The following is a 25,652-nucleotide window of genomic DNA, read 5'->3' on the forward strand; positions in this document are numbered from 1 at the left end:
CTCAGAGGGCTGGAGCACCTCCCCTACAAAGACAGGCTGAGGGAGCTGGGCCTGTTCAGCCTGGAGAAAAGAAGGCTGTGGGGTGACCTCATTGCAGCCTTTCAGTACCTAAAAACCTTCAGTACCTTCAGTACCTATAAACAGGAGGGGAGTCAACTCTTTGAAAGGGTAGGACAAGGGGAAATGATTTTAAGTTGAAGGAGGGAAGATTGAGGTTGGATGTCAGGGGGAAATTCTTTACTATGAGAGTGGTGAGGTGCTGGCACCGGCTGCCCAGAGAGGTTGTGGATACCCATCCCTGGAGGTGTTCAAGGCCAGGTTGGATGGGGCCCTGGGCAGCCTGGTCTAGTATTAAATGTGGAGGTTGGTGGCCCTGCCTGTGGCGGGGGAGTTGGAGCTTCATGATCCTCGAGTTCCCTTCCAACCCAGGCCATTCTGTGAAGAGCTGATTTCACAGTTGTTTGGATTTATGAGCACTATTTCTCTTCAACACCAGTCTCAAGCCTTCAGCTCCCAGCTCCTTCCCCACTCCCTTGTGTTGGATCTGGTAATTACTCAGCATCAGGGTGAATTGGTTCAATTAACCTTAAATAGAGTTGTGCCAGGTCAGTCAGGCCAGCAGGCTGCCTTTGTGCAATGAGCCCCTTCTGCTGAGGAGGGAAGCCAGAGATTCTCACCCTGTCCCTTTAATGTGGTCATGGCCTGGATGTGCCCAGGGCTCCAAGAGAAAAAGGGAGCTATTTACATCTAACTGTTGTGGCATACTCATGTTTTCTACAGGTGCTTTTACAAGTGCCCAGCGCTGCATGCCTTCCATCACCAGAAATAACGCTTAATATCCAATCAGCTAATGTGCTTCCGGATCCCCTCTTCAAAAAACAATGGCTTACAGAATTCATCTGTTTTAACCTCCTACTCCTGACCCTTGGAAATTCCCACACCAAAACCTCTGTCTTCCAAGCAATGCGTCGATATTTGAGGAAGTTGGTTTTTGTTTCTCTGCCGGTATGATCTTTTTGCTAATGTAACTATTCAGCATCAACAACACATTAAGCATTTTCTTACCTCAATGGTCACTTTTCAGAGACGAAGATGTGCCCTGTCTTAAAAATAATGGTCTGGTAGACAAATTTGTCCATAGCACACACAGGGCTTTTATCTACCTACACAACCACTCCTGTTTTTGCTGGTTACAAAAGCTTCTTTAAGTAAGCACGCCAGGACTGATTATACTTCCTCTCTGTTTCTAGGAGCTTATATTTCATCAGATAATTACCGTAAATGAATCACTAAGGCCTGTTTTTTTTGTTTTTTTTTTCTTAGCACTACACTGAGCTGAAATACACACATACCTTAAATGGGCTCAAATATATTATCTCGGAGGAAAGTCTGTTCTAGTTGCTCAGTTCTCGTAAATGTACTAGATAATGCTCTAATTCAGAATATACAAACCAGATCAAGGGCAGGAGGTGTTTCTCTCTTTCCTGATCTCTTCCTCCTCTTTCTACCTTCCTACCTCAAAGGCAAATCCTTTCTCATTGGTGGATGGATTCCCAAACCAGCGTGCATCTGTCCTGCTGTCAGAATGGCTGATTCCTGAGAGGTGGTAAAGAACATCAGGTTAGAAGAAAGCTGGTAGGAACTCAGGCTCCTCGAGTCGTCGGCTTTGGAAACCTGCTCTCACATGCATATCTCATCATGGTCCATAGCAGGGTCCCACTGCTAACATCACCAGAATACCAAATTTGCACAGTCACATGCAGACTCGGGTATTTCTAAGTCTTCCTGAGGTCTGAGCAGGGTCCGGGCACAGCTCGTAGCTGGTGGGTGTTCGTGTCTCCTTGTAGGGTGAAGACTTGTACATAGAATTTCCTTCTGAGTACAGGAATCACTGCATAAATGCAGCTGGGAGAGCAGGGCAGATTTAGGTGCTAAAGAGCAACTGACAGGAAGGAGAACCTCCATGTGGGGACCAAGACTTAGCCAGTTGCATTAAGCCATGACAGAGATCAAGAATAAGCAGATGTTCATCAGCTCCATAGCACCAGCCATAATTACCTCCCCCCGTGCATTTTGGACACTCAAGTGGAGTGGTGATGTGTATGGGATGTCTGAATATGAACACCACATAAAGATGCAATACAATATCTTGTAGATATTGAAAGAAAGAGAAAACAGGCATGATTACTGGTTATGGGATTCCTCCAACACTTACAGTAAATACACATTTTTCCGTGCAAGGGTAGAGGGAAACCTAGATTCAGAATTAATTGGTGCACTGAATTGCTTTTCAACATACCTGAGTGCCTCTCTGAATCTCTTTTAATGCATGAATTAGAGATGCCACCAAAATCAGCGTGCCTTCTGCACATGCTTTGCCCAGTCATTTTGCTATGTATGTTTCAGGGTCACAAACTGCTCCTGGCCTTCTCAGCTACCCACTTGGCCACACATTACCAGGAAAGCACCGTGAGTCATGCTAATGCTGTGTGACCAAAATCCATCCACCAGCTTCAGAACCATTAATCAAGGATCTGTGTTTCAGCATAGGCATGTCACTGGGGAAGTCCTATGGTGAAGCTTGTGGAGCAAAGGGTTTTAGTAGAACCGCAGCAGTCAACTGAGAGATGAGTCACTCTTCCCAGAATGGCTGAAAAACAGGTTAGGTGAGTTCACTGTATGACAACTGTATGAACCTGCAACTGAATAACTCTAATCTCTACCATCCCTACCTAGCTTGTTCTGTTTTTGTAACCAACCAACCAGACATTATGCTTTCAGCCTTTGCTCTGATTTTTCCCTTTGTTTATACTTGTTTCCAGCTATCAGCACACCTGTCAGTACTAAAAACCATCAGCTGAGATCCCAACCTATTTTATTACCCTTGGAAATGACGACCTTTGCCTGGAAAACCCGCTGCTGATATCAGCAGGCCAGACGTGGAAAAGATAAAGGAGGGAATCTCTCTTTTGATTAAGAACTGAACTAAAGCAGAATGAAGTGATTCATCCAAGGTTAGCTGTAAACCAAGAGCTACTCAGCCTTACCTAGTGCTACAGATAGAAGATGTTTTTTGTTGTTCTTGTCCAGTTTCCTTGTCATAGATGCATGGAATCATTAAGTTTGGAGAAGATTGCTAGGATCACCAAGTCCAACTGTCAGCCCACCCCCACCACGCCCACTGCCCACGTCCCTCAGTGCCACATCCACACGACTCTTGAACACTTCCAGGGACGGTGACTCCTCCACCTCCCTGGGCAGCCTGTGCCACTGCCTCACTGCTCTTGCTGAGAAGAAATTGTTCTTAATATCCAACCTAAACCTTCCCTGATGCAACTTGAGGCCATCTCCTCTCATCCCATTGCTGTTACCTGGGAGAAGACGCTGATCCCACCTCACCACAACTGCCTTTCAGGTGGCTGCAGAGAGCAGTGAGGTCTCCCCTGACCCTCCTTTTTCTAGGCTGAACAACCCCAGTTCCCTCAGCTGCTCCCCATCAGACTTATGCTCCAGACCCCTCACAGCTTCACTGCCCCTCTCTGGACACACTCTGGTGCCTTTTACTGGAGACTGGATGGCTGTGGATCCTCAGCCCTTGCTGAGGCAGCCTTCATGCGGCCCAAATGCCACTTTGTAGAGGAAGTATTCCGTATCCCCACACTGCGAGGCCTCCTGCTGGCACAGATCTGCGTTCCCCCCCTCTCCTGAAGAACAGAACTTCGATTTAGTCTGCGCAGCCGCCAGCACCATGTAAGGGCTGCGGTTAGGCCTAGCCTCGTGTCAGCGCTGCGCACAGGCGGAGAAAGCGAACAGAGGGCTCCGACCGCCCCATGAGAGATTTTCTCACATCAACCGCACGCGGCCGAGAGCGACACAGGGCCGCGCCTGCAAAGCACGCACGCACCGCCTGCGGTCGGGCTGCGGTGCCGCGCCCCGTAGAAACGGTGCTGCGCGGCCGCAGGCGGTGCCGAGGGGCGGGTTCTGCCTAGCAGAGGAGGAGGAGCGGGGCCGGGCGGCAGCCGCCGTCGCCGCCGCCGCCGCCGTCGTTGCTGAGCCGGCCTCCGATCGCGTCCGGCTTCCCTTCGGCAGCAGCAGCAGCCAGGCTGCGGGTGTGAGGCGACCCCCCAGGCCCGCCCGCCGCCGGCCCCGCTGCTCGGGCACCGGCAGTTGCCCCGCGGCCTCGGCAGGCAGGCGGGCGGGGCCGGGCGGCGGGGCGCTGCCGGCTGGGCCATGCCGTGGCGGCCGCTGCTCCTCTTCCTCGTCGGCATCTTCCTTCTCGGCCCGGCCCGGGCCCCGGGCACAGGTGCGTGCGGCGTGGCGGTCCGAGCGGCGCGGGGTTGAGGGCTCAGGCCGGGAGGGGCGGTGCGAGCGCGGCGGGGCCTTCCCGGGTAGACCTCACCGCGGCGGGGCTGGTGCGGGCCGCTGCCTTCCCTCGCCCCGCACGGGCGCCTTCCTTGCGCGGCGCTGCGGTTCGTGGAAAAGCTCGGAGGTCGTGATGTGACACCCGATCTGCCGCTCCGCTTCAGCGCGTGATTCGGGTTCTTGACATCAGGTCGGATTTAGAGTGTAAATGCTTTCCCGTTTATTTTAAGCTGGAAGGCCCGCTGGCTGTGCAGCACGGGAGGGCTGAAGCACCAGGAGCCCTGCTGGGCTGAGCTGACGCGGTGAGCTTTTGCCGTCCGGGCAGAGCCTGTGCTCAGGGATGAGAATGAGTCTTCAGCATGTGTGCCACCAAGCATGGCTCTGAATCCCGTGGCTAGGCCAGGCTGGGTTGGTGTCCCACGTTGTAGCTTGTGGCTTCATGCTCTGCAATGTCAGAGCTCTGACTTGCGGCCTGAGGAGGGAAGAGCCTGAGGATTGTTAGCTGTTCAGGCAAGACCACATCCGAGCTGGACAGAAGGACAGGAGGGCAATTTTGCCTTTCCGTGGGTGAGAGTGTGGTGCTGAGGGCCCCATGATGTGTGCCTGGCATGCTTGCTATGCAGATCCTCTATTCTGAAGTGTACGTTTTGGTACTTCGGTGTTAGAAACTGTAATTACTGGCCGTTAAGGAGTTCAGTTTGTGCTTTCAGGAATGTCAGCAACGCTGCTGGTAGCTAATTGAAATACAAACTGTGCCGCAGAACCTCTTCCCAGCACAGCAGTAAGCGCTCTGTGGCACGTGGCAGCTTGATGTTCAGCTATGGAGCCGTAAGTCTGAGACTGTTTTCAGTGTTTTCGGAAGCTGGTAGGGGAAATCATCTGCGCCCGCATGCTAATGTAAGGCAAAATAATGAGCATGTGGTCCTGAGAGCAGGGAATACGAACCAGCTTCCCTCATCCTATATTACTCTTTTTTATTAAAGAGGGAGAAAAGAATGCTGCTGCTGCTGGTTGTATTTCGTTGTGGCAGCCTGGAGTTTTGTACGATTAATTTGTATGGGGTGTCAGACTGCACAGATTGCTGATGGTGTGAGATACCCCACCACAGGCCAGACCAGCACTGAGGTTGTCAGAAGTGACTAGAAAGTGAAAACTTTTTCTCAAATGACAGTTTCTAAGTAACCTTTAGAGAACAACAGAGATTAATAGCTTGCCTAGCATTTGTAATGGTGAAGAATCTCAGTTTGCAAAGCGGAACGGTCCCTTTGCGGTGTGATGGACTGCAGGCTGGACGTTAGGAAATGCTACTTCTCTGAAGGGGTGGTCAGGCACTGGAATGGGCTGCCCAGAGAGGTGGTGGAGTCACCGACTCTGGAGGTGTTCAAAGAGCGTTTGGATGTTGTGTTGAGGGACATGGTTTAGCGGGAACCATTGGTGATGGGTGAATGGTTGGACTGGGTGATCCTGTGGGTCTTTTCCAACCTTAGCGATTCTATGATTCTATGATGTGATATATGTTTATTTAAGAGCACCACACAAAAGCTGAGGCTGAGAAACTAGTAGAATACCTAATTAAAACTTGAGCAGCGTAACTGGTTGTTTTGTATTTGGGACTTAGGGCTTAATGCAAGGTTTTTTTGTGCAGTTTCCTTCCTGTGTGTGAGGGACGTTGAGATCCCGCCATTACGCCTCTTCTGAAAGGTAGCACTGTCGTTGAATGTTTTAGTAATTGCTTTTACTTCTCTTTTTATTTTAGAAGCTTCTCCGCATCTGCCAGCACCAGAGGATGTAATGGTTTATTCCTTTAACTTTTGTAATTCCCTGAGGTGGTCTCCTGTTAAAGTGGATGGAGGCTCGGTGTCCTACACGGTGCAGTTTAAAACGTAAGCAAACAGTTCGAGAGGCGACCAAACTGATCTTGCTTTAATCCAGTAACAAAGTTGGTTTAAAAAAATACTAAGAATGAAAAAGCATGGGAGTGAAAGTATGAGCTGCTTATTACAGATGTTTTTATGTCTATCCCAAAGCATCATCCAAAGACAGAGATTTTCGTAGTTTCTCGTGCTTCCACTGCACCGAGTAAAGACTGAAGACCCAAAGAGCACCCAGAAATGTCACATAGTTTTCTGTGTAAATCTCACCTTGCTGAATTCTCCCTTGCTCTTTTTTTTTCCAGTGCTGAAGAGATGCGGGCACTAAAAGGGCTGTAGAATAAACACTTGTGAAAGCAGCTGTTTTGTTACATACCCTTTTCTTACAAAAACCCTCTAGGTAGGAGGGATTGTACTGTAGAGATTTGATAGCTGGTCATCCTGCTGATGCTTTATTTAGCCTTTGCTTTGTGTTGCAGAGGTGCCTTCAACCACTGGAGTGAGATGAACTGCACCCGTATCACCCAGACTGAGTGCAGTTTCCTCAAGTCGGTAAAGGAACGTCGCTGGACCGTTGTTCTGCGCGTGAGGGCTGAAATGGGGCCAAGGACTTCAGCCTGGGTGGAAACGGACCCGTTTGTGGCAGAGAGAAACAGTAAGTGTTATTGGTGATGTCAGTACATCTCTCAAAGGAGACTTGTTAAGTGCTGTAGGATTTTTTTACTCTGTTACGTGGAAAAGCTAAGTGAGAGATCTGTAGGTGCTCGGTTAGCAAATGCTGCAAGGTCTCTGTGTATCACTAGGAATTTGATACCCATCAGTTCCTCTGCAGTGGCGTTAGCAGCCCATTCCTTCAACAGGTATTGAGATAGAAACATGTTACTAGATGGATGTTCCTTGGATGGTCAAGCCTTGTAAGAATTATAGCCTATGTCACATGCACCCCTGTCGTTTGTGGCAGTTTCCATATGAACTGCTTGTTTCTGTTGAACAGATCTCTTTTCTAACAAATCTAAGCTGTCCTGCCCTCACTATGGAGCAAAAGGGTGAAGGGCACATTTTAAATCGTATTAGACATGTGGACAAGCATGTTACTGTTATTTGTGAGATCTGCCCTATTCCTTGCTGTGATTGGTCTGAGGATTTGGAGAAGATAAATGTTGAGTTTTAGAAAACCCCTCAAAATAGTAGAGAGGCAGAAGAATGGGTTTACGAAGTCTTTGGTTCGCCTTCTCCTGTACTTTGTGATGAGTAATGGTGCTCCATACTGGGAAGAGTGTATTTTCCCTGGTAGTAAAGAATGCAGGAGTAAGGAATTGCCAGAGTCCTGAGCTGAAGATTACGGTTGATGTGTCCATAGCTTGTGATGCAAGATTGTTTGTGCAGGGGAAGTAGGATCCCTTGTGGGGTTAGGAAAGCATTAAGTAGATGAAAAAATGTTGCGTATCCTTTCTGGAGTTAAAAAAAAAAAAAAATGTTGACATTCAGTGTTTGCTAAGTATGATAAGAGTATCTAAATAAAGCTGGATGTAATCATAGAATCATAGAACAGCCTGGGTTGAAAAGGATCACAATGACCATCTAGTTTCAACCCCCCTGCTATGTGCAGGGTCGCCAACCACCAGACCAGGCTGCCCAGAGCCACATCCAGCCTGTATAATGTAATATCTAACATAATGAGCTGTTCAGCATTCCAGAGGTTCACTGCTCTTTCTTTGTTTCTTTGCAGCTACCATAGGGCCTCCTAAAGTGAACAGTGTGATTGTGAGCTCTGACTCCCTTCTCATTAGTGTCACACCTCCTTTTGGACCTGAGCCAGGTTACCATTTACAGTATCATGTGTCCTACTGGGAGAACACAACGATTACTACCAAAAAAGTAAGAATTCTGATTTGTTTTATTCCCAGTGCTTCTATGACTAAGAGATGAGTCAGCATTTCTTGGCAAAACAACAGATATGGAGGAAGAAAATGAATGTTTTTTTGAGAGCAGAGGTCATCATTTGGTGGCTTGAATATAAGTTAGTCTGGTTCTGGCACAAGTAATGCATGTAATATGAAACTTTCACAAACACAGTTTTTTTTTCCTCCGTATGAAATCAAGGTTAAATCACACTGCAGCTCCAAGGAGAGAATCTGCAGAGTGTCAAAGGTGGCTTTAAAATAATATTTAGATTCCAAAGTTTCTTTTGGCAATTTGGAAATTCTGGGATGCACTTCCTCCTTTCAGGGAATGTTTGTCTTGGCAGCTTCAGTGCTGGGCTGCTGATGCCTGTGTTCCCAGGGCAGAGAAAGGCTGGAGTTCTTCAAAACATGTTGGATGCAGCCGGGAAGAGCTGTCCCTATTTGCACTGAGACTCAGTGTGGGTTTGATCTACCTCACGGTGTGCCTGTGCCACTGCCTTTCAAAAATGTAAAAGTAAAAATGAAAAAGGAAGAAGAATCACAAGAATGTCATTTTCAAGCCGATTGCTGAAAAACAGAAGCAGAAAAAAAAATCATTTCAAGCCTTCTGTTTTAAAGGTCTTGCTAAATCTGAAACGCCTCCACTTCCTTCCTCCCTTAGACAAACATGTGTTTTTGATGCGGATCAAATGTTTGAGATTGAAATGAGATGTCACTCTTGGAGGCTCATTTAGGCTTCCCTGAAGCCCTCGCAGGTTAAAAAGATCAGTCTTGGTAGGAGCACGGAGGTTTTGCACTGCCCATCAGCTGTTTTTGCCCTCGGCAGAAAAGAGCGGAAGCGCTGCAACTTCAGTGTGCTTCTGTCAGCCTCTGATGGTGGAGACGTTTCTCATGTCTCCCTTTTCCTTCCCCCTTCCTGCCTTGCATTAACTGCCAGAGTTACAGCAGCCGTGTGAAAGCGTCTGGCAGCATGGTGTGGTTAAAGTGAGACCTTGCTGTTCATACCCTTGTAGGTGGGTTTTAAATGGTTGGGCGTGTTTCATTGAAAAACAAAGAGATGTCACATACATTTCAACACGCCTACTTCACCATATGGCACGATTTCTCTTGACACATTAAGGAAAGCCGAGTTGAGAAAACCATCCTTTTTTGAATGAGAAACTTCAGTAAGGGGAGGAGAACTGCACTGAAGCCAGGCTCCGGTTCTTGCAGTAACGCTTATATTCTTGTTTTCTTTTCCTTTCAACAGGAGATAAAGACAAGCAATACACTATTCAAAATTAAAGATCTGAAGCAATCGACACTTTATTGTTTTACAATTCAAATAGAACTGATGACATATTCAAGATTCCATTTGATTGGACTGCAAACAGTCCCGGAGTGTTACAGAACAACCATCAGCGGTATAAACCTGTTCTTGTTCTTTTTCTTATACGATGGCACAGATGTAGGACATTGGGTGGTATAACTGGTTATGCACGTGTATTTGTCAGGAGTATTAAGAGGGTACCACAGGTAGCAATTCATAATTGCCATTAATGGCAAATTAATGAGTAGTGGTTTAGTCAGTAGTCGACGGTGTGCGTTACACTCTTCCAGCTGTCCTTGTCCTCGGTCATTGCAGTTTCTGCTGCCCCCAGGAGCTGACCTCCCTGCTAGTTTTGACCAAGTTGAAGCACTTAATCACAAGTCCCACACATGTAGAGTCAGCAGTGCTTCTTTTGCTGAAGGGAATCACGTGTTCTAGAGCTCCTGGCATTAATGGCATTTTGCTGGTAAAAACCGAAGGTGGAAGAACGGCAGGCTGCATTCCCTGCTTGTCTTCTGCCCACCAGCAGTGACTCCTCCAGGTCCATTTGCCCTGCTAGCATGTCATGTAGAAGCTTGCATTAGGCTGTGTGCACAGGGGGACAGAGCTGGTGATTTCTGTATGGAATCACCACCAAGCTACTTCTCAGCACAGGTATTTAGACTGCATCTGTGGTAGGGCTGTGACCTTAACCTTGGAAGTTTGATTACCACAGACAGCAAATGTCAGCTTGTTGTATGTTACTTTACGTGAGCTATACCAATATGAACCTACCATATGTTCTTTTTCAGAGGCGACCAAAGCTGGATATATTGTAGCAATATTTATGTCCGTCGGTCTGCTTTTAATTGTCATAATAGTTGGTTTCTTTTGTTTATGGAGGAACCAGAAAGCAATTAAATATTTGTCCCAGCCACCTTTAAGAATCCCATCACACTTTGAAGAGGTAAGTAAGTGTAGACATCTTGTTTCTCTTCCCCCTCCACCTCCTCTTGCAAGAGACAGTGAATCCCGGGACTTTTTCAACCTTCCAGCTGACACATTTCTGTACTAAACAGTGTTGTCTCGCTCCTGTTGATCTTCCTCTTTTTAAACAGGAAATAGCCTTCAAGCACGGTTCTTAATTTAAAAGTTCTCATTCAGCATGTATGCCATATTCTTAACATTCCTAATGTTCCCCCCGAAACACAGGGTCTGTTTTGTAAGCAGGAGAGTACGTGGAGTTAATAGGAAGAACAAATCCTTTTCTCTGGCTTTTTCTTTTTTTCTAATCTTCCTTTCTGTGATTGTGTCATATATTCAGTGTAACACTGATAACTTAATTTTGGAGGGAAGGAGGCAAAGTAAACATCAAAGCAAACAGTAACTATAAGAGTGGAATGACACTGGAGAGTTTTCTGGTGACAATGAAAGGTGCATTTCTGGTTTATCTCGCACTGAACAAGGCAGAATCTTCTCTCTCACTTGCCCTGGCAGTGTTCTGACAAGCCATTAGTTGCCAGATTCCCGCAGCTACAGGGCATGGCCTTACTATTGTAATAGAAAAAAACTCTTCTGAGGTTTTATTCTTTTGTAGGACTTTGAACTGATGTATTGTCCAAAGATAAGCTTATCCACAGTATGTAATGGTGGGATGTTTTTATCTCACTTAAATGGATGTCTACCTTATTTATTTCTGTGGAAAGAGAAGTGATGCATTTTTAACCTTCTCCTTGTTTGGTTCTTATCTCCTTCAAGGAAATCCAGAATAAAATAAATATACATCTAATTAGTACTTCGAACTCCATTCTAAAACAGCTTGCCTATAGTCAGTAGTACTTACTCTGTCTCTGTAACTTCTAATATACCTATTCTGTGGCTCAGTAGCTAAACTGTTGTTTCTGCCATTTTCCAGTATTTGAGAGACCCCAGCATGCCTCAGTTAGAGGTGCTGGAGAACCACGATGAAGATCCCCAAGATTTGCTAACAGTTGTGTACACCGGAGAAGGAAGCAGTGCATATGGTGACATGTTGGATGGTAACACTTGTTCACACAGCAGCTCCAGCAGCCGTGATGTGACTTAGGGGGCACCTTAAGGGGACACCTGTATCCAGTTTTTGCAGAAGCTCCTGCCTACAAGTGGTACTGCTCAGCTCCCACCAAGACAGACAGTGAGCTCTGGACAAAACACAACCACTAACAAATCCTGAGCAAGACTTGGCTTCCTGAGAATAATGTGGAACCTGAGCCGTTTTAAAAGCAGTTTCTGTGGTGCTGCAGCAGCAACAATATCCTTTCTGCCACAGACTAGGAAGGTGGAATTTGAAGGCGAAATGAACACTAAATTGCCTTAAGAAAGACAGCTGGCTTGCAAATGACTGTATCATCATCCTATTCCCTCCTCCTCCCCCCGAAGTCCAGCTTTGAGGAATAATGGCACTTTACTGTAAGATTGAGTATAATGAGGAATTTTTAAATAATTTTATAGCAGCTTTTGTTTCGTTACTTTACTTGTGAAGTCTGTGTTGCCACTTACGTAGTGTATTACATCCAATCCAGTATGCTTTCCCAAGTAGTTTTAAATTTGTCTTTCATGACTGCTGCTTCAGCCAAAAATGACAGTCTACATTCATGGCACTTAATCCTTCTCATTGTGAATACATGCAGAGAACTACTCCAAGAAAGGCAAAGCACAGTTAATTCCATCCCCCTTGGATCTGTGCATCTTCATACAGTGATAAAAAAGCATTAATCTGTTCCTGCAGTGAGACAATCATATTCTTCACAGCAATAAAACTTAATTTTGCTCAGAAGTTATATAAAACGTCTTGATAATGGTCAGACACTAACAATCTCTTGTTGACTAGCAGCCCAGTTCTGCACGTGCCAGGATGACTGCAGGTTGTGGTTTCAGTACCTCAAAGCAGAAACAGCAGATCACAAATTAACCCTTATGTAATAATCCTGTGGGATCTGGAAGGTGTCTCATAAGACAAAAGTAACCACTTCTATAGTAAAAAGACGGGGTTTATTCCATTTAAAAATGTGACTTTTTTTCCATGTTTGATACAAGTTGTTTTAAAAAATAAATATGCTTGGTTGTTTGCATGTGGCCTGCTCAGATACTTAGACCTATTAATGGAGTCTGCTGCTGCCACAGATGCAAGTTATCAGTCAGTGCCGCAGCAAGAAGTTATCTCAGCTACTGCTGTTCCCTCCCTTCTGGGAACACACACACACAACTAGTGACAAAATTAAGCAATATTTCCAGAAGCTTCCTCAGCCTGTGTCCTAGTAGAAGTAATCCCTTAGATCACGCACCATGCCAAGACAGTAGGGTTACCTAAAGACTTAGCTTCAAGACCCATTAAGAATGTGCAAATCAGCCACAAGCGACAGAGTATCTGCTACTTCCCTTCATCTATGTTTGTGCACGTGGTACTGCAAACAAATAACCACAGGCTCCCCACAGGAACAGCCTACGTGCATAACACGGGACATAAATAGCTGGTGAAGCACCTCAGGTGAGTATTTGGCAGTACAGAATACAACTTGCTAACTATACTGTACTACAGAAACTACGTACTGGACTTCTGTTACAGAGGGTTGTTTAATATTTCTTTGTTGTACAAATAGGCCACTGAAACAAAAACTGTTAGGGTGAACACAAAGAAAAGCTTCATAACTGCCAACCATAGCAGGCCAAGGTGTAACATACAGTGTGCACCTCCTGATCATCTTGGACTCTGAACAATCCATGATGTAAAAGACCTAGGGTTACTCTGAATAATGTTCGTACACGTTCATGTTCTCTGCGGGGTTCTTATACCAAATGCATTCTGAACTTTGGATGCCGGAAGAGAAGCAGCTTCCACACTGTCTTTAATCAGCAGCTATGCAGACAGCAAACAAGCTTCTGGCAGAAAACAGAGGTGACCTCAGAAAGCAGCTCTTTGCCAGCTGGGTACTCTTAAAAAAAGCTTAACTGGAAACGTACAGGAAGGCATGCTGGAAGAGTTCTTTCAGAGTGAAGCATTTACCTCAGCTTGTGCTGTTCAAGTGTCAGATGTCAGACACTGACTGAGATCAGTTAGAGGCTACCTTTGTTTCTCACTTAGTAAAAAAGCCAACAACCATTCCTGAGCTCCTGAAAACATATTAGGTTTTGCAAGACTCGCGCGAAAGTCTGTACCACTTCAGCTGTTCAGTAGACTACCACTGCCCAATTATCTTCTGATGTTCATTATTTGGAGAACATAAGATGAAGTTTATTGCAGTTTTCTGGAATTACAACCAACCAGACAACGTATGTACAAAGCTGTGATTAACACCAGTGAATATACGGTAACTCCCTGCAGGATGACAAAATGAGGATGGAAGTTAGTCTAGCCAGTAGCACAGTTTCAGCTGCGGTATTTGCTTCATATTCTGTCCACTGGAAAGATTCCACTGGGAGCAATTAGATGACTAACGGTATGCAGTAACCATGCACATAAGTTATGTTCTGAAGTTTAATGCCATTTGGTCAGCAATCTTGATACATGGAAAGTTATAAAAGCTTTCAGACACAAGGTAGATTCAACCGCTTTAAAAACACATAGAACTTACAAGGAAGTCACCAACAGCAAGATGAATATACAACATCAGTCCAAAGCCATAAAACACTGCTGTTCTCCCTTTCTGTATACTCCAGCTAGGAGAAAATGGATTTCAATAGTGAACACATTCCTACAAAATACCCTATAAAATACCTGTGAGATTTGGAATATAAATACATTTTAACTGGGGCAAGCAACAGTCCTAAAACTGGCAATTATTTCAAGGTAAGACCGCTAGCAATAACGCAATCTGCTATATTCCCATTTGAAATACTCACCTGTTCTATTACCTCAGGTAATAAGGAGGTGGCAACAGAACCGCTCATTTCTCAACAAAAAGCTTGCCCTGAAGATAATCTATTCGAGCATAATCTGAAAGCTGTCAGTCTGATTCTCACTTATTCTTTCTATTCCCTAACGACAATTGGCGGCAGTTGCAGGGTTCTTGAAATTCTAGGATCGGTAAATACAATAAATATCGATTGGCATCTATTACACACTGAACAGCAAGAAATAAATTCTGTGCTGCTACCAAATTTCAGTTGTGCACCGGCAATCAAGTACAGTTGGATTGGTCATGCAGAACCTACTTAAAATAGGGTCTTGTTTAAAAACTCATAACCTTCTACAAAACAAAACAAAACAGGTGCTTAATTGGATGTAACTGTTTGGAAAAATACAAAACTCAACCCTTAACTCAGCATACAGTAGAATTTACCCTCAGGAAATAAAGGGTCACTTCCATGAGCTACCACTCCCCTCCAGGTATACAGGCAGCCCTTACTGTCAGCTCTTTATAATCAGCAGTAGATCACCTATGCATAAAGACACCAACCCCTTCCATCCTGCTTATTCACTTGCAGTTCGACTGAAGTCTCTCACACGTGTGAAGGTTTGGAAGATCGAGTCTTAACAGTCAATGGAAACTCACGTATTTGAAGAAATGAGCCTGAAGATTTCAGAAAGCCTGACTTTCCCTTTTTAAGATATATACAGTCATATGTACATATTCACAAATCTGTCCTATGAAAAGAGGGAGCTTATTACAGAAATCGTAGTTTGTCTCAGTTCATACAATTTAGAAAGCAAAACGAGAACAAATCAACGTAAATATCTACATACAGAGTACAACAGAGCAACTATGGAATAGACAATGCTGTATTGTGATCTCTCATCCCCATAACTCCTCTGTTCTTCCAAACTTGTAGATCAGAGTACTAAAGAGAAAAAAGAAAGCGAAAAAAAAAAACAACAGATCAGGCCATACATAAAGTGGAAAAGGGCATTTTAGAAGTTAACATACAACCTTACACTGTTTACACCGCAAAAAAAATCGATGTCCTTCCAGCAATCTTAACTTTAATTCACATTAGTATCTATTTTTCTGTTTTTATTTCACTTACTGTGCATGACTAAAACCATGAGATCCAGCTGAAGCAACTGCTCAGCAAAATACTAATGAGGCTCGCAGTAACATTCCTTTTATAAGGTTGGATGCAATGCCATGAATTAAAAAAAACAACTTTAAGGAACAAAGCCAAACATTATTTCCTTCCTGTTCCTTCCCTTATTTTTTTTCTTATAAAGAAGAGCACGGTCATGCTAAATCGTAAGAAAATAACTAGTGAGGGCAACAGGAAATATTGTCAACAATGGGAACAATAACAAGACGCAGTGATAGATAAAACAAACCTAACACCTGGATAATTAACTAGAGAAGAGAACTAGAACTACACTGAAGATTTCAAATGAGATGAAACTATTCTCAGAAGTCTGCCTCCATCGGTATCCCACTTTAGTCATGCAAGAGTACAGAACAGATTCAGGAACTGCTATTTTTCACAAGAACATAACCGGTTTTCCAAACAAAGCCATAGATGAGTCAATCAATTGGGATCATTGCCAAGCATTTAACATGGTACTAGATGGAAAACAGCACACTAACTTAGGTGGATAAGAGCTTCCAAAAGAGGAAGTTTATACATCAGAGGATGTTCTGGGAACTTTTCACCCAGCAGGAACAAACCTAGGTCTATCAGGTATTAGACAAGCTAGCCATTTGTATGAAATAGTCGAGAAAAGAGGAAATAGGATGTCTCACCTATTGCTGATAGGACAGATGCCAAGGTATTTGTTTGTTACAGAGATGATATTGCCATTATCCATTATGTCATAGACACTGAATATTTCACCCAGAAAAACGTCACTGCTTATTCGTCCATATTATAGTCCAGAACGAACTGGACTAACAAGGCTGGGACTGTTAAGTGAATAAAGAATTGGTTGGATGGCAACAAAAGAGGGGTGGCCAGCAGGGAGAGGGATGTGATGGTCCCTTCTGTACCCTGCCCTTGTGAGGCCCCATCCAGATTACTCTGTCCAAGCCCGGGCGTTCCCAGTACAGGAATAAGCAGAGCTGTAGGACAGGGCTCAAGAGGAGGGCCATGAAGACGATCAGAGGGTGGGCTGGAGCACCTCTCCTGTAAAGAAAGTTTGAGGGAGTTGGGCTTGTTTAGCTTGGAAATGAGAAGGCTCCAGGGAGATCTCATTGTGGCCTTCCAGTACTTGAATGGAGCCTACAGGCTGGAGGGGGACTGACTTTTTACATGGTCTGGTAGTGATAGGACAAATGGGAATGGCTTGAAGATAAAAGAGGGGAAACTTAGGCTAGATGTTAAGAAGAAATTTTCTACTTCGAGGGTGCTGAGGCGCTGGAACAAGCTGCTCAGAGAGGTTGTGGGTGCCCCATCCCTGGAGGCTCTCAAGGCCACGCTGGATGGGGCCCTGGGCAGCCTGAGCTGGTGGGGGGCAGCCCTGCCCATGGCAGGGGTTGGAACTAGGTGATCCTTGAGGTCTCCTCCAACCTAAGCTATTGTGTGATTCTATGAACAAGAACATGGATCACTGAACAGTGCTCTGTCTCTGAGAAGGAGTAAGTAAAGAATTGCTTTGAAGGACTGGAGCAAACAGGGTAGTAAGTGGTAGCAAAGTAAGAAAAGTAATACTTGGATCTGTTTATAAAATGACTAGTATCATCACATCAGTTCTCTGTATCATCCCAGTTTATTCTGTGACCCAAGTGGTCTCTGCCTCACATGCTTCACTCTTCAAGAAGAGGCCAGAATGAGTAATTAATTGAAATGTGGGGGTTCTGCGCTGTGAGCAGAGCTCCACATTGTCAAAGATCAAGTCTGGTGTCAGCTTTGGTTAGAATTAGTTTTCCAGAGATACCTATGCAGATGGAAGCAGGTATTTGCAATACTCCTTTAGAGGGAAGGAAACTGACGCAGGTATCTTACCTGAAAAATATCAATGCATTCTGGAAAAACACTGCTAATCCAGGGTAAACATTAGTGTCTGCAAAGTAAGGAACAAAGGAAATGCTAAGATTTTTTTTTGTACAGAAAAGGGTATCTAAAACACTCATCACCGACAACAAAAGTAGGTGGCATTGCTCTAGCAAGGACAGACCACACTTCCATTCTTCTGGATTTTCTGTCCTTCAGCAGAAGTATTTTCTATACCCAAAAATGAACTTCAATGCCAGAAGACAATCTGTAATTTTCAAAACACTTTTAGATTTCAATCAAAAGTTCGGGCATTGTGTTTGGTTGCTTTTTGGTTTTGCTTTGTTTGATCTTAAAACAGCACTTGGTAGCAGTTCCTGAATAACAATCACAGCTACCAACGTCTGTATTTTATACAGAACACTTGTATATATCTGGACTGTTTAAAATGGCTCACTGTGGTAGTTCCTAACTTCTGTTCCATCAAGCAATGCTCAAATCTGTACAGTAAAGGACTGTAAAGGGTCCAACAGATTACAGATTTTCATATTCACAACCTTTAGGAAAATAAAGCTCATAAACAAATCACCATATCACAAGATATATACCAAGCTGAAGCAGAATACTTCACATTAAACTTGATGATACTTCCAGAAAGCAGTGAAGCCCATTTTTGAAACTGATTACGAAAGAAACTTACTCTGTGTAACATATGCTCCAAAAAGAATCCACATTGAAGCAATTAGTGAACCAAACATCAGCATAAAGCCAATGAAGAGCCAGACGCGAGCACCTGCAGGAATATTAAAACCCCTGAGAACCATGTAGTGGTGACAGTGTACATGCAGTGACATACAATCAGACACAGAAGGTTCAAATGGAAAGGGTTAAACCATGTGTAAAGGATAAGATCATCTAAAAAATTATCTTCTTCAATAAAGCAGACAGAAGGTGGATATTAGCAAACAGTCACCAGAAATTTCTCCTCATCTGAAGGGAATGCCTGTAACATCATTTAACATAACATGGAGTGGACTACCTAAGAGGTACATTGCCAAAGCGATAGTTTTTCTGAGGTAAGGATGGCATTCCGATAAGGTACACAAAATAAACCCTTCCCGTGTTTACTTCAGATAGGTATTTTCAGATGGGTGAAATCCCCTGATTTACTCAGTGACCCAAGAGGTCCCTTTCTCTTACATGCCATCCTCTTCAAGTAAAGGCCAAGGTAGATAATTAACTGCAATGCTGGATACCTCACACTGTGAGACAGTGCCCACTCAGAAAGGAGGATGGCACCATTGCAAATAACCAACTTGCTCGCACACAGTAAAGGAAACATCTTCATGTGCAAAAATTTACTCCAACAGACTTAAGAACGAAACACAGGAAGGCATTGTAGTCTTGTTCAAAAATGAGTAAATCCTACCAGATTTCCCATGAGGCGTCCTGCAGATCACATGAAAACTGATGCTGGGAGCCACATGGGAAATAGTAAGGGAATTAGGAATGAAAGAAGAGGGAGGGCAGCAGACCTACAGACACCACACAGTGGGTGACACACAGAGGAAACAATGTTTGCAACGCACTCTGAAATAACAGATTCATAAGGAACTCAGCTCCATCGCTTACCACAAGGCAGAAATTTATTTCTCTGAACAGCTATGCAGGACAAGCTGAGAAAACTTCAGGTGTTCAGACTATAAAGAAATCAAATTTTCCCAAGTTTGCCTTTTAACAATGACAGTACTTACCGCCAAGTGGTAATTTTGTAAAGAAATTAACAGAACCTTTGTCCTACTTCTAAGCTTCCGATTATTATTCAACCACTGCACAAAAACAAAACAAAACAAAATCCTTAAAACATCAGTCTTTTAACCCAGCATTATTTTAATTTACCTGTCCTTCCTAAGCATCCATCACTGTAGCTGTCTCCTCTCACCTGGGCATTTGATACAGCATTTATCCTAGGAACAAAAAAGTGTGTACATTTCAGGTTGTCAGTTAAAAAATCCTCGGTATAAAGCTTTTGTTTATTTATTTTTTAAAAGGTGTGAAAAATTCTGGAAGAATTACTGACATTCTGTACAGTCCCACAGTATTACATCCCCCTTAATGGAAGGATCCCAACTGGCCTTCAAACAAACCCTATATTCCTGTTGAAGTTTTACTTAAATGTTTACATTAACAGATCTGTAAGCTGAAAGATTAGAACTGCCTTTTTTTAAAGTGACTGAAACATTCCTGGTCATTTTTTGGCCATCTGTTTAAGTTTTTAGTAGCTCTAAAGTCACTTCTCAGGAACAATAATAGTAACACGCAGTGGTCTCATGATTCTACAGTGCTTTTTGATGCCTCTGTTTTGCATGGATAGCACAAATTTTCCAGCAAGATGTGTCCTGTAAGGGGGGACCATTTATTTTCTCGAATTACACTGCTAAGAAAGAAAAACGAACTTCAAAATACCAAATAACAAGAAAGCTGTGAATATCCCAAAGTATCCTTTTCTCTCTCCAATAAAAACTAATTTCTTTTCACTAAAACCTATTACTCTTCCCTCAAGCTCGCCACGTTTACATCTTTACAACAGATACAAGATTACTCAGAAGTGATTTATAATGAAGTGATTCCAAGTTTTACCATACGCATATGGCCTAATAGGAACGGTCTTTAACAGCTCATATTTACTATATAATGAAAGAACTCCCTTCTATATACACTTACATGAAAAAAGCTAGCGTTGAAAACACCCCACAGGTATGGAACGCGTGGTTCATTTGTTCTGGCTTAGGGTAAACTACTGCAGCATCTATCATTATCCACCAACCTGTGAAAAACTAGAAATAAATAACACCAGTACTATGAGGCAGGAAGGGCACAGCAACAGACTGACAAAACATGTCAAATGATCGTGTACGTCATTTAGTTTTCCTTTATCAAATATTGACAGATCAAGTGACTAGCTTCAAGTCAGACTAAACGTTTGATAAGAGAGTTTTGCATATACCTTAAAGTGGATGTTTTCACAGAAGCACTGTAGAATCGGTTCTGTTTCTATTCAAATTACATCTCAGCCTATGGCTGAGTTCTTTGTACTACTCCGAGGACAAGGATCCAAAATATAAACTATGTATAATGTAAGTAATTATGCCAAAACTCCACTACGAATTCCAATCTTTTTTTAAAGAAGAGCTAGTAGGACCAGTTGATTATTACTGGAATCACAGAATGGCCTGGGTTGAAAAGGACCACAATGATCATCTAATTTCAACCCCCCTGCCATGGCAGGGTTACCAACCACTAGACCAGGCCACCCAGAGCCACATAAGCCTGGAAAATTAGACAAAATGCACATTTATGTGATCCATAAATAAAGATGGCTAATAGTTACACTTGGAAAAAAAAAAATCCAAGAAATTCGAGGCACAGTTAGCAGCAAAACTCCACAAAACGTTACAAAAATAACTGTTTGTTGTATTTCCAAATTTGTCAGCGCAGTTATGACCCAGCTCCTCTCACAGAGGAGCAGACACTCACGTATTCATAACTTACCAATACACCCGCGACTATGGAAGCAATGGCATTTCTTCTTTCACTCCAGTCAATACACTCACATTCTGGCCACCGGAAGTTGTCCAAGAATCCTGCCATTTCCTCACAGATTAGATTGCCGTTCTTGTTCTGCACTTATACATGAATTCTTCCATTAACAGCAGTGTTCTGAGTACCTGAAACACGGCCAAAAATGTATTTAGCACAGAACGGTAAAAACTCAAGATATCTGACAAAGTGTCATGAGCAGTCTTTAAAATGCGTATCTTTGCAGACACATTCCATATACTCTATAGCTGCTCTACTAAGCTACATTAAGCAGAGCAACCTACCTCACAAGCAGGATTACAATATAAAACCAGCACACAAGCACTGCACTCAACGCATCATACCTGAAATGTAAATACGCTGCTTATTTATTTGGAATGTATAGAAACAAAAGCGGGAGCCAAAAAAGCAAAAATATTTCACCCAATGTTTCACCGCTGAACTGTAATCCTACCATTGGCAGTTAAGAAAAGAGTAAGAGACACAGCAGGACTTCACATGCAGAGCAAGAACCTTTGAGTCTGACAAAGGAACCTTAGATAAGATGCCCATATTTTCTGTCTCCAAACAAAAAAAGAGAATATAGTGTCTTTGTATCACAGTGGAAAAGCGACCACCTCAGTGAAACAACTAATACCAAGGGGAAGGGACGACCTCCTTTGCAGACGGATGATCAGTCACAGATCTTCATACACAGAAAGACGAAAGTAAAGTTCATCAGTGCTCCTGTGGCCCTTCCTTGTTTTGCACTCTCAAAATGGTTCCATGCGTACTTCATTTGTTCCTCTTCAGTCCCTGAAACTGTCATCTTCCTCAAGCAGTAATCCCTGCTCTTCCTGCCAGAATCTCTCTCTTCCCCTCATACCCCTTTGATCACCCACGACAGAATGCAGCCCATGGCTCCTGTCACTGTCCTCACTGCGGACTATACAGATTGTGCTCTGCAGTACAGCTGGCCACAAGCAGGAGTAAATAACGCAGCATGTTTTTTGTTGTTTTTTTTTTCCTCTATTGAAAACAATGGAGCTTATGTCAAATCCACCAAATTTATTATCTTGCCTGCTAATACTCTCAGAAGGAGTGGCTGAGGGAGCTGGGGTTTTTCAGTCTGGAGAAGAGGAGGCTCAGGAGAGACCTCATTGCTCTCTACAATCACCTGAGAGGAGGTTGTGGTGAGGTGGGGGTCAGTCTCTGCTCCTGGCTAACAATGATAGGACAAGAGGGAATGGCCTCAAGTTGCACCAGAGGAGGTTCAGATTGGATGTCATGAACAATTTCTTCTCAGCAAGAAAGGTGAGGCAGTGGCACAGGCTGCCCAGGGAGGTGGTAGAGTCACCATCCCTGGAGGTGTTCAGAAGCCGTGTGGATGTGGCACTGAGGGATGTGGGCAGTAGGCACAGTGGGTGTGGGCTGATGGTTGGACTGGGTGATCCTAGAGGTCTTTTCCTGCCTTAATGAGTCTGTGATTCCATATTTTTTGAAGATCTGTTTTTTCAAATACGTATTTTCTTTTGGATTCTTTTCCCATAACATGCTATTTTAAAAGTACTGATGTATTTAAAGGTGTTAAATGGTTTGCTCAGCCAGCCAATTTAATTAAACCAACTTCCAAAGCAAGTAACAGCTGGCGTTTAGTACACAGTACTAACTTATGTACATACATAGTACATAGGTGACACAGTAAGACCCCTTCAACCCCACCAAGTCAGTCACAATAAACTTTACAGATAACATACGTGGTACAAACCTCTCTTACCAATTGAACACTTTTAAGCACTAAGTCAAAAAATAAAACAGAGGTATTTTGCTCACTTGAAAAATCTGAGACAAAACCTCTCTCAATTGTCTTGAGTATCAAACAGAACGTTCACATTTGCATTAGTGACAAATGAGTGAATGTAGGGACACGTGCCCAAGGAGGCTGTGGATGCCCCATCCCTGGAGGCATTCAAGGCCAGGCTGGATGTGGCTCTGGGCAGCCTGGTCTGGTGGTTGGTGACCCTGCACATAGCAGGGGGGTTGAAACTCAATGATCATTGTGGTCCTTTTCAACCCAGGCCATTCTATGATTCTAGTGCTATGTTGATTTTTTTTTTTTTAATATTGTTTTAATATACATTTTAAGACACAGAGCAGCTTTCTACCAAAGCGTATTTTATGAGAAATACTGGCTCATCAAACTACACTTTGCTCTAACCTCATCTTTGTGCTGAGAAGAAAAGCACCTCGATGATGCGAAGAGATGAGATAAGCACTATCTGCTGGCAGTCTTTCAACAGCAAAGACTTGTAACTGACTGTACAGTTTTCCTGTTTCACTGGAATGGCAGACATTGGGAAACACAGCGCAGTGTATTTGCAACACAACGTAGACAAGAACTTTGGAATTATTTCTATGTGACTAATGCTAGAAATCAGCTTTGATTTCACAAAGAAAAGCCAGCAGTAGAATGGGCAGCTGGCAGTAATGGGGATAAAGGAACTAATGCCTCTGCCCTTTTTCCTTGTACAATAAAAACATTAACTGATGCCATGCAGAATTCCACAAAGGAGTCTCTCATACAATTATCTCAGAAGACCCCCACTTAAGACTAGAAATAACTAAACATTTGTCTTCATATTTCTATAGGTCTGCATATGTAGAAACTTCAGTCACACAACTAAAGGCAGTGATGCCTCATCCCTTCCTGTGTGACTGAGCGTTGCCTCGCTCCATGCCCACCACACAGACAGACATTCCTGCCCGTGAGAGGACAACACTGTCCCTGACACTGCAAGAACAAACTGGGACTGAAAAATAACAGGGACAGTTATACCTGCTGCAGAAATAACATTCAGCAGGTGCCAGCACCTGGGTTAAAACAACTAGGATATCATTCAGGTGAACGAGGCAAAACAACAACACACTACATGAGGGCTGGAGCATAAAAGTTTCTTCATAAAGTTAGGCTCTCTCCCCCAAAGGGACTGGTTCCACGTGAATAAAGTGTGAAAGCAGTGATAAGGAAGCACAAAAAACCTGCACAGGGGGAACTGTCTTAGGCTATGATACTACCGGGCTCCAAAGAACAGGGCCTGCTATTTCCAAAGCAGAAAGCAAAAGACAGGCCAGAGGAAGAGGCACTGAAAGCCATGGAGAAAACTGTATTCCTTTCTTCCTCGAGGAAGGAGAAAGCGCCTTCCACAAGCTGGCGGTTAGAATGTGCTTTAAGCCATATACTTGCAATACACAAAAACTATTAGAGGATATTCAGCTGTCACTGCAAGGGCCTTATAGCAGCACTTCTACCCTGCTCTGTGCCAGTGGTCCCCGCTGGACCACTCCCCCATTTCTGCCACCACGTGCAGTTTCACTTTCAGTTTCCCAAACACAATACCGTATTGTCTGCCTTTCAGGCACGGCAGTAAAAGAAAGGACAGGAAGCTTCGGATTAATAAACCTACGGCTGCGCGGCCAAAGCGTCGAACGGACAACGGCCCCCCACCCCCCTCAGCACGACACCCGGCTCCAAGGCGCTCTGAGCGCTCTGTTACCCCACGGGGCTCAAGCCCCCACAGCGGGGACCCAAGCGCTGACGGCGGCAGTCACGCTGAGGGCGGCCTACGGACCTCCACGTCTTCGCCCCGAGTCAGGCCTGTGACTCCGCCAAAAGGTCGCGGCACCGGGGCGGGCAGCGCGACCGGCCACCATAGCCCGGTGAACACGGAGCCGCCGCGCGCTGCCCCGGCCGGGACGGACGGTGCCGGCCCGGGCCCCCCACAGCCGCGAGAGGGGAACGGTGAGGAGACGCGGCGGGAAGCGGGAGCCGTTGAGCGAAGCGCGGGAACGGAGCGCCCGAGCCCCTGCCGCCCCCGCTGCCCTCCCGCTCCCACACCCCTTCGCCCCCTACCGCGGCGCGAGCGGGAAGCGGCGGTCGCACGTACCCCCCGTCCTGAGCGAGACTCTTCCGCCTGCCGGGGGGGCGGGGCAGAAGCCCGGGCAGATCGGCGAGCGACGCGGCCCTCCACCAATGGGAAGCCGGCACCGCACGTCACCGGAGGCTGGGCGAGGAAGGAGCGCCGCGATTGGGCAGCACCTCTACCCACACGAGCGAAGCCCCGCCCCCTCTGCATCCGCGGGCGGGGGCGGCCCTGCCCCCTCCGGCCCTGCTCCGCTGTGCGCGGGGCTCGGCGCTCTGCCCGTCGCTTTCTTCCCGTAACGCTGGAAGGGGCGGCACCGGCACCCTAGGGACAAACTTAAAACAACTCTAAGATCATACTCTGCCTAGCACGAAAGGTTGGATAGCCGGGCTTTAGAGAGATGAAGGCGAAACGCAGCAGTGACATTGAAACTGAATTGCTCCATCCCACATCTAGAGCAAATTGTAAATTGAAATGACCACTGTTTGTTGGTTTTTCGTTTCGTTGGTTTTGTTTTTTAATCATCATTGTAATAATTACTGAAAAAAGTGGCTTTTGCACCTGGCAGCTTTCCATGCTACAGGCACAAGGCTGGCTGTAAGTGCCAGGTCTCATCTGCTCCATTACAACCAAGTAGCTTTAAAAGGAACACAAAAGCCGTTCCGAATGCTGACTCATCCATTATGGCAACTTCGGTATTTAAACTGCTGATACTTATCCTCATGGGGAGCCAAAATGGATCCCATCCGAGTCGGATTTATTGGAATCTGATTCCTGTTTACACCAATCCAACTTACAATTAGCTCTTTTCCCACCGGTCACTGGAGTCATTTAAACAGCA

The 25,652-nt window shown here is 44.7% G+C and overlaps 2 protein-coding genes across 6 annotated transcripts; one reads left to right on the plus strand and one right to left on the minus strand.

The window, feature by feature from the left end:
- The first annotated feature begins 4,045 nt into the window (after positions 1-4,045).
- Positions 4,046-12,535, plus strand: IFNGR2 (interferon gamma receptor 2 (interferon gamma transducer 1)). The gene is made up of 7 exons (NM_001008676.3): positions 4,046-4,303; positions 6,119-6,245; positions 6,713-6,888; positions 7,963-8,111; positions 9,387-9,540; positions 10,238-10,392; positions 11,341-12,535. Exons 1-7 carry the CDS (start codon positions 4,231-4,233, stop codon positions 11,509-11,511), a joined length of 1,005 nt encoding a protein of 334 aa, NP_001008676.2. The 5' UTR covers positions 4,046-4,230; the 3' UTR covers positions 11,512-12,535.
- A 1,138-nt stretch (positions 12,536-13,673) lies between these two features.
- On the minus strand, positions 13,674-24,867 carry TMEM50B (transmembrane protein 50B). 5 transcript variants are annotated; one of them, XM_046915104.1, is made up of 8 exons: positions 24,521-24,867; positions 21,197-23,229; positions 20,865-21,040; positions 20,037-20,149; positions 19,212-19,279; positions 18,013-18,105; positions 17,325-17,382; positions 13,674-15,242 (listed from the first exon to the last, which is right to left on the minus strand). In XM_046915104.1, exons 3-8 carry the CDS (start codon positions 20,961-20,963, stop codon positions 15,197-15,199), a joined length of 477 nt encoding a protein of 158 aa, XP_046771060.1. In that variant the 5' UTR covers positions 20,964-21,040; positions 21,197-23,229; positions 24,521-24,867; the 3' UTR covers positions 13,674-15,196. The 5 variants fall into 5 exon arrangements, with proteins under 5 accessions (XP_046771060.1, XP_416711.1, XP_015155444.1 ...); XM_416711.7 differs by lacking the exon at positions 21,197-23,229 and having other exon boundaries at positions 24,836-24,867; XM_015299958.4 differs by lacking the exon at positions 21,197-23,229 and having other exon boundaries at positions 24,802-24,867.
- Between the last annotated feature and the right edge of the window lie 785 nt (positions 24,868-25,652).

Source organism: Gallus gallus, chromosome 1 (genome assembly GCF_016699485.2).
Source record: "Gallus gallus isolate bGalGal1 chromosome 1, bGalGal1.mat.broiler.GRCg7b, whole genome shotgun sequence".
NCBI lineage: Eukaryota > Metazoa > Chordata > Aves > Galliformes > Phasianidae > Gallus > Gallus gallus.

Excerpts from the sequence above, each read along its gene's own strand:
- IFNGR2 (NM_001008676.3), top strand. The coding sequence starts at position 4,231 with ATGCCGTGGCGGCCGCTGCTCCTCTTCCTCGTCGGCATCTTCCTTCTC. Across the intron at positions 8,112-9,386 it reads CAACGATTACTACCAAAAAA|GAGATAAAGACAAGCAATAC; the intron begins GTAAGAATTCTG and ends TCCTTTCAACAG. Across the intron at positions 9,541-10,237 it reads TTACAGAACAACCATCAGCG|AGGCGACCAAAGCTGGATAT; the intron begins GTATAAACCTGT and ends GTTCTTTTTCAG.
- TMEM50B (XM_416711.7), bottom strand. The coding sequence starts at position 20,963 with ATGGCAGGATTCTTGGACAACTTCCGGTGGCCAGAATGTGAGTGTATT. Across the intron at positions 20,150-20,864 it reads CCATAGTCGCGGGTGTATTG|TTTTTCACAGGTTGGTGGAT; the intron begins GTAAGTTATGAA and ends ATTTATTTCTAG. Across the intron at positions 15,243-17,324 it reads AATGCATTGATATTTTTCAG|TACTCTGATCTACAAGTTTG; the intron begins GTAAGATACCTG and ends TTTTCTCTTTAG.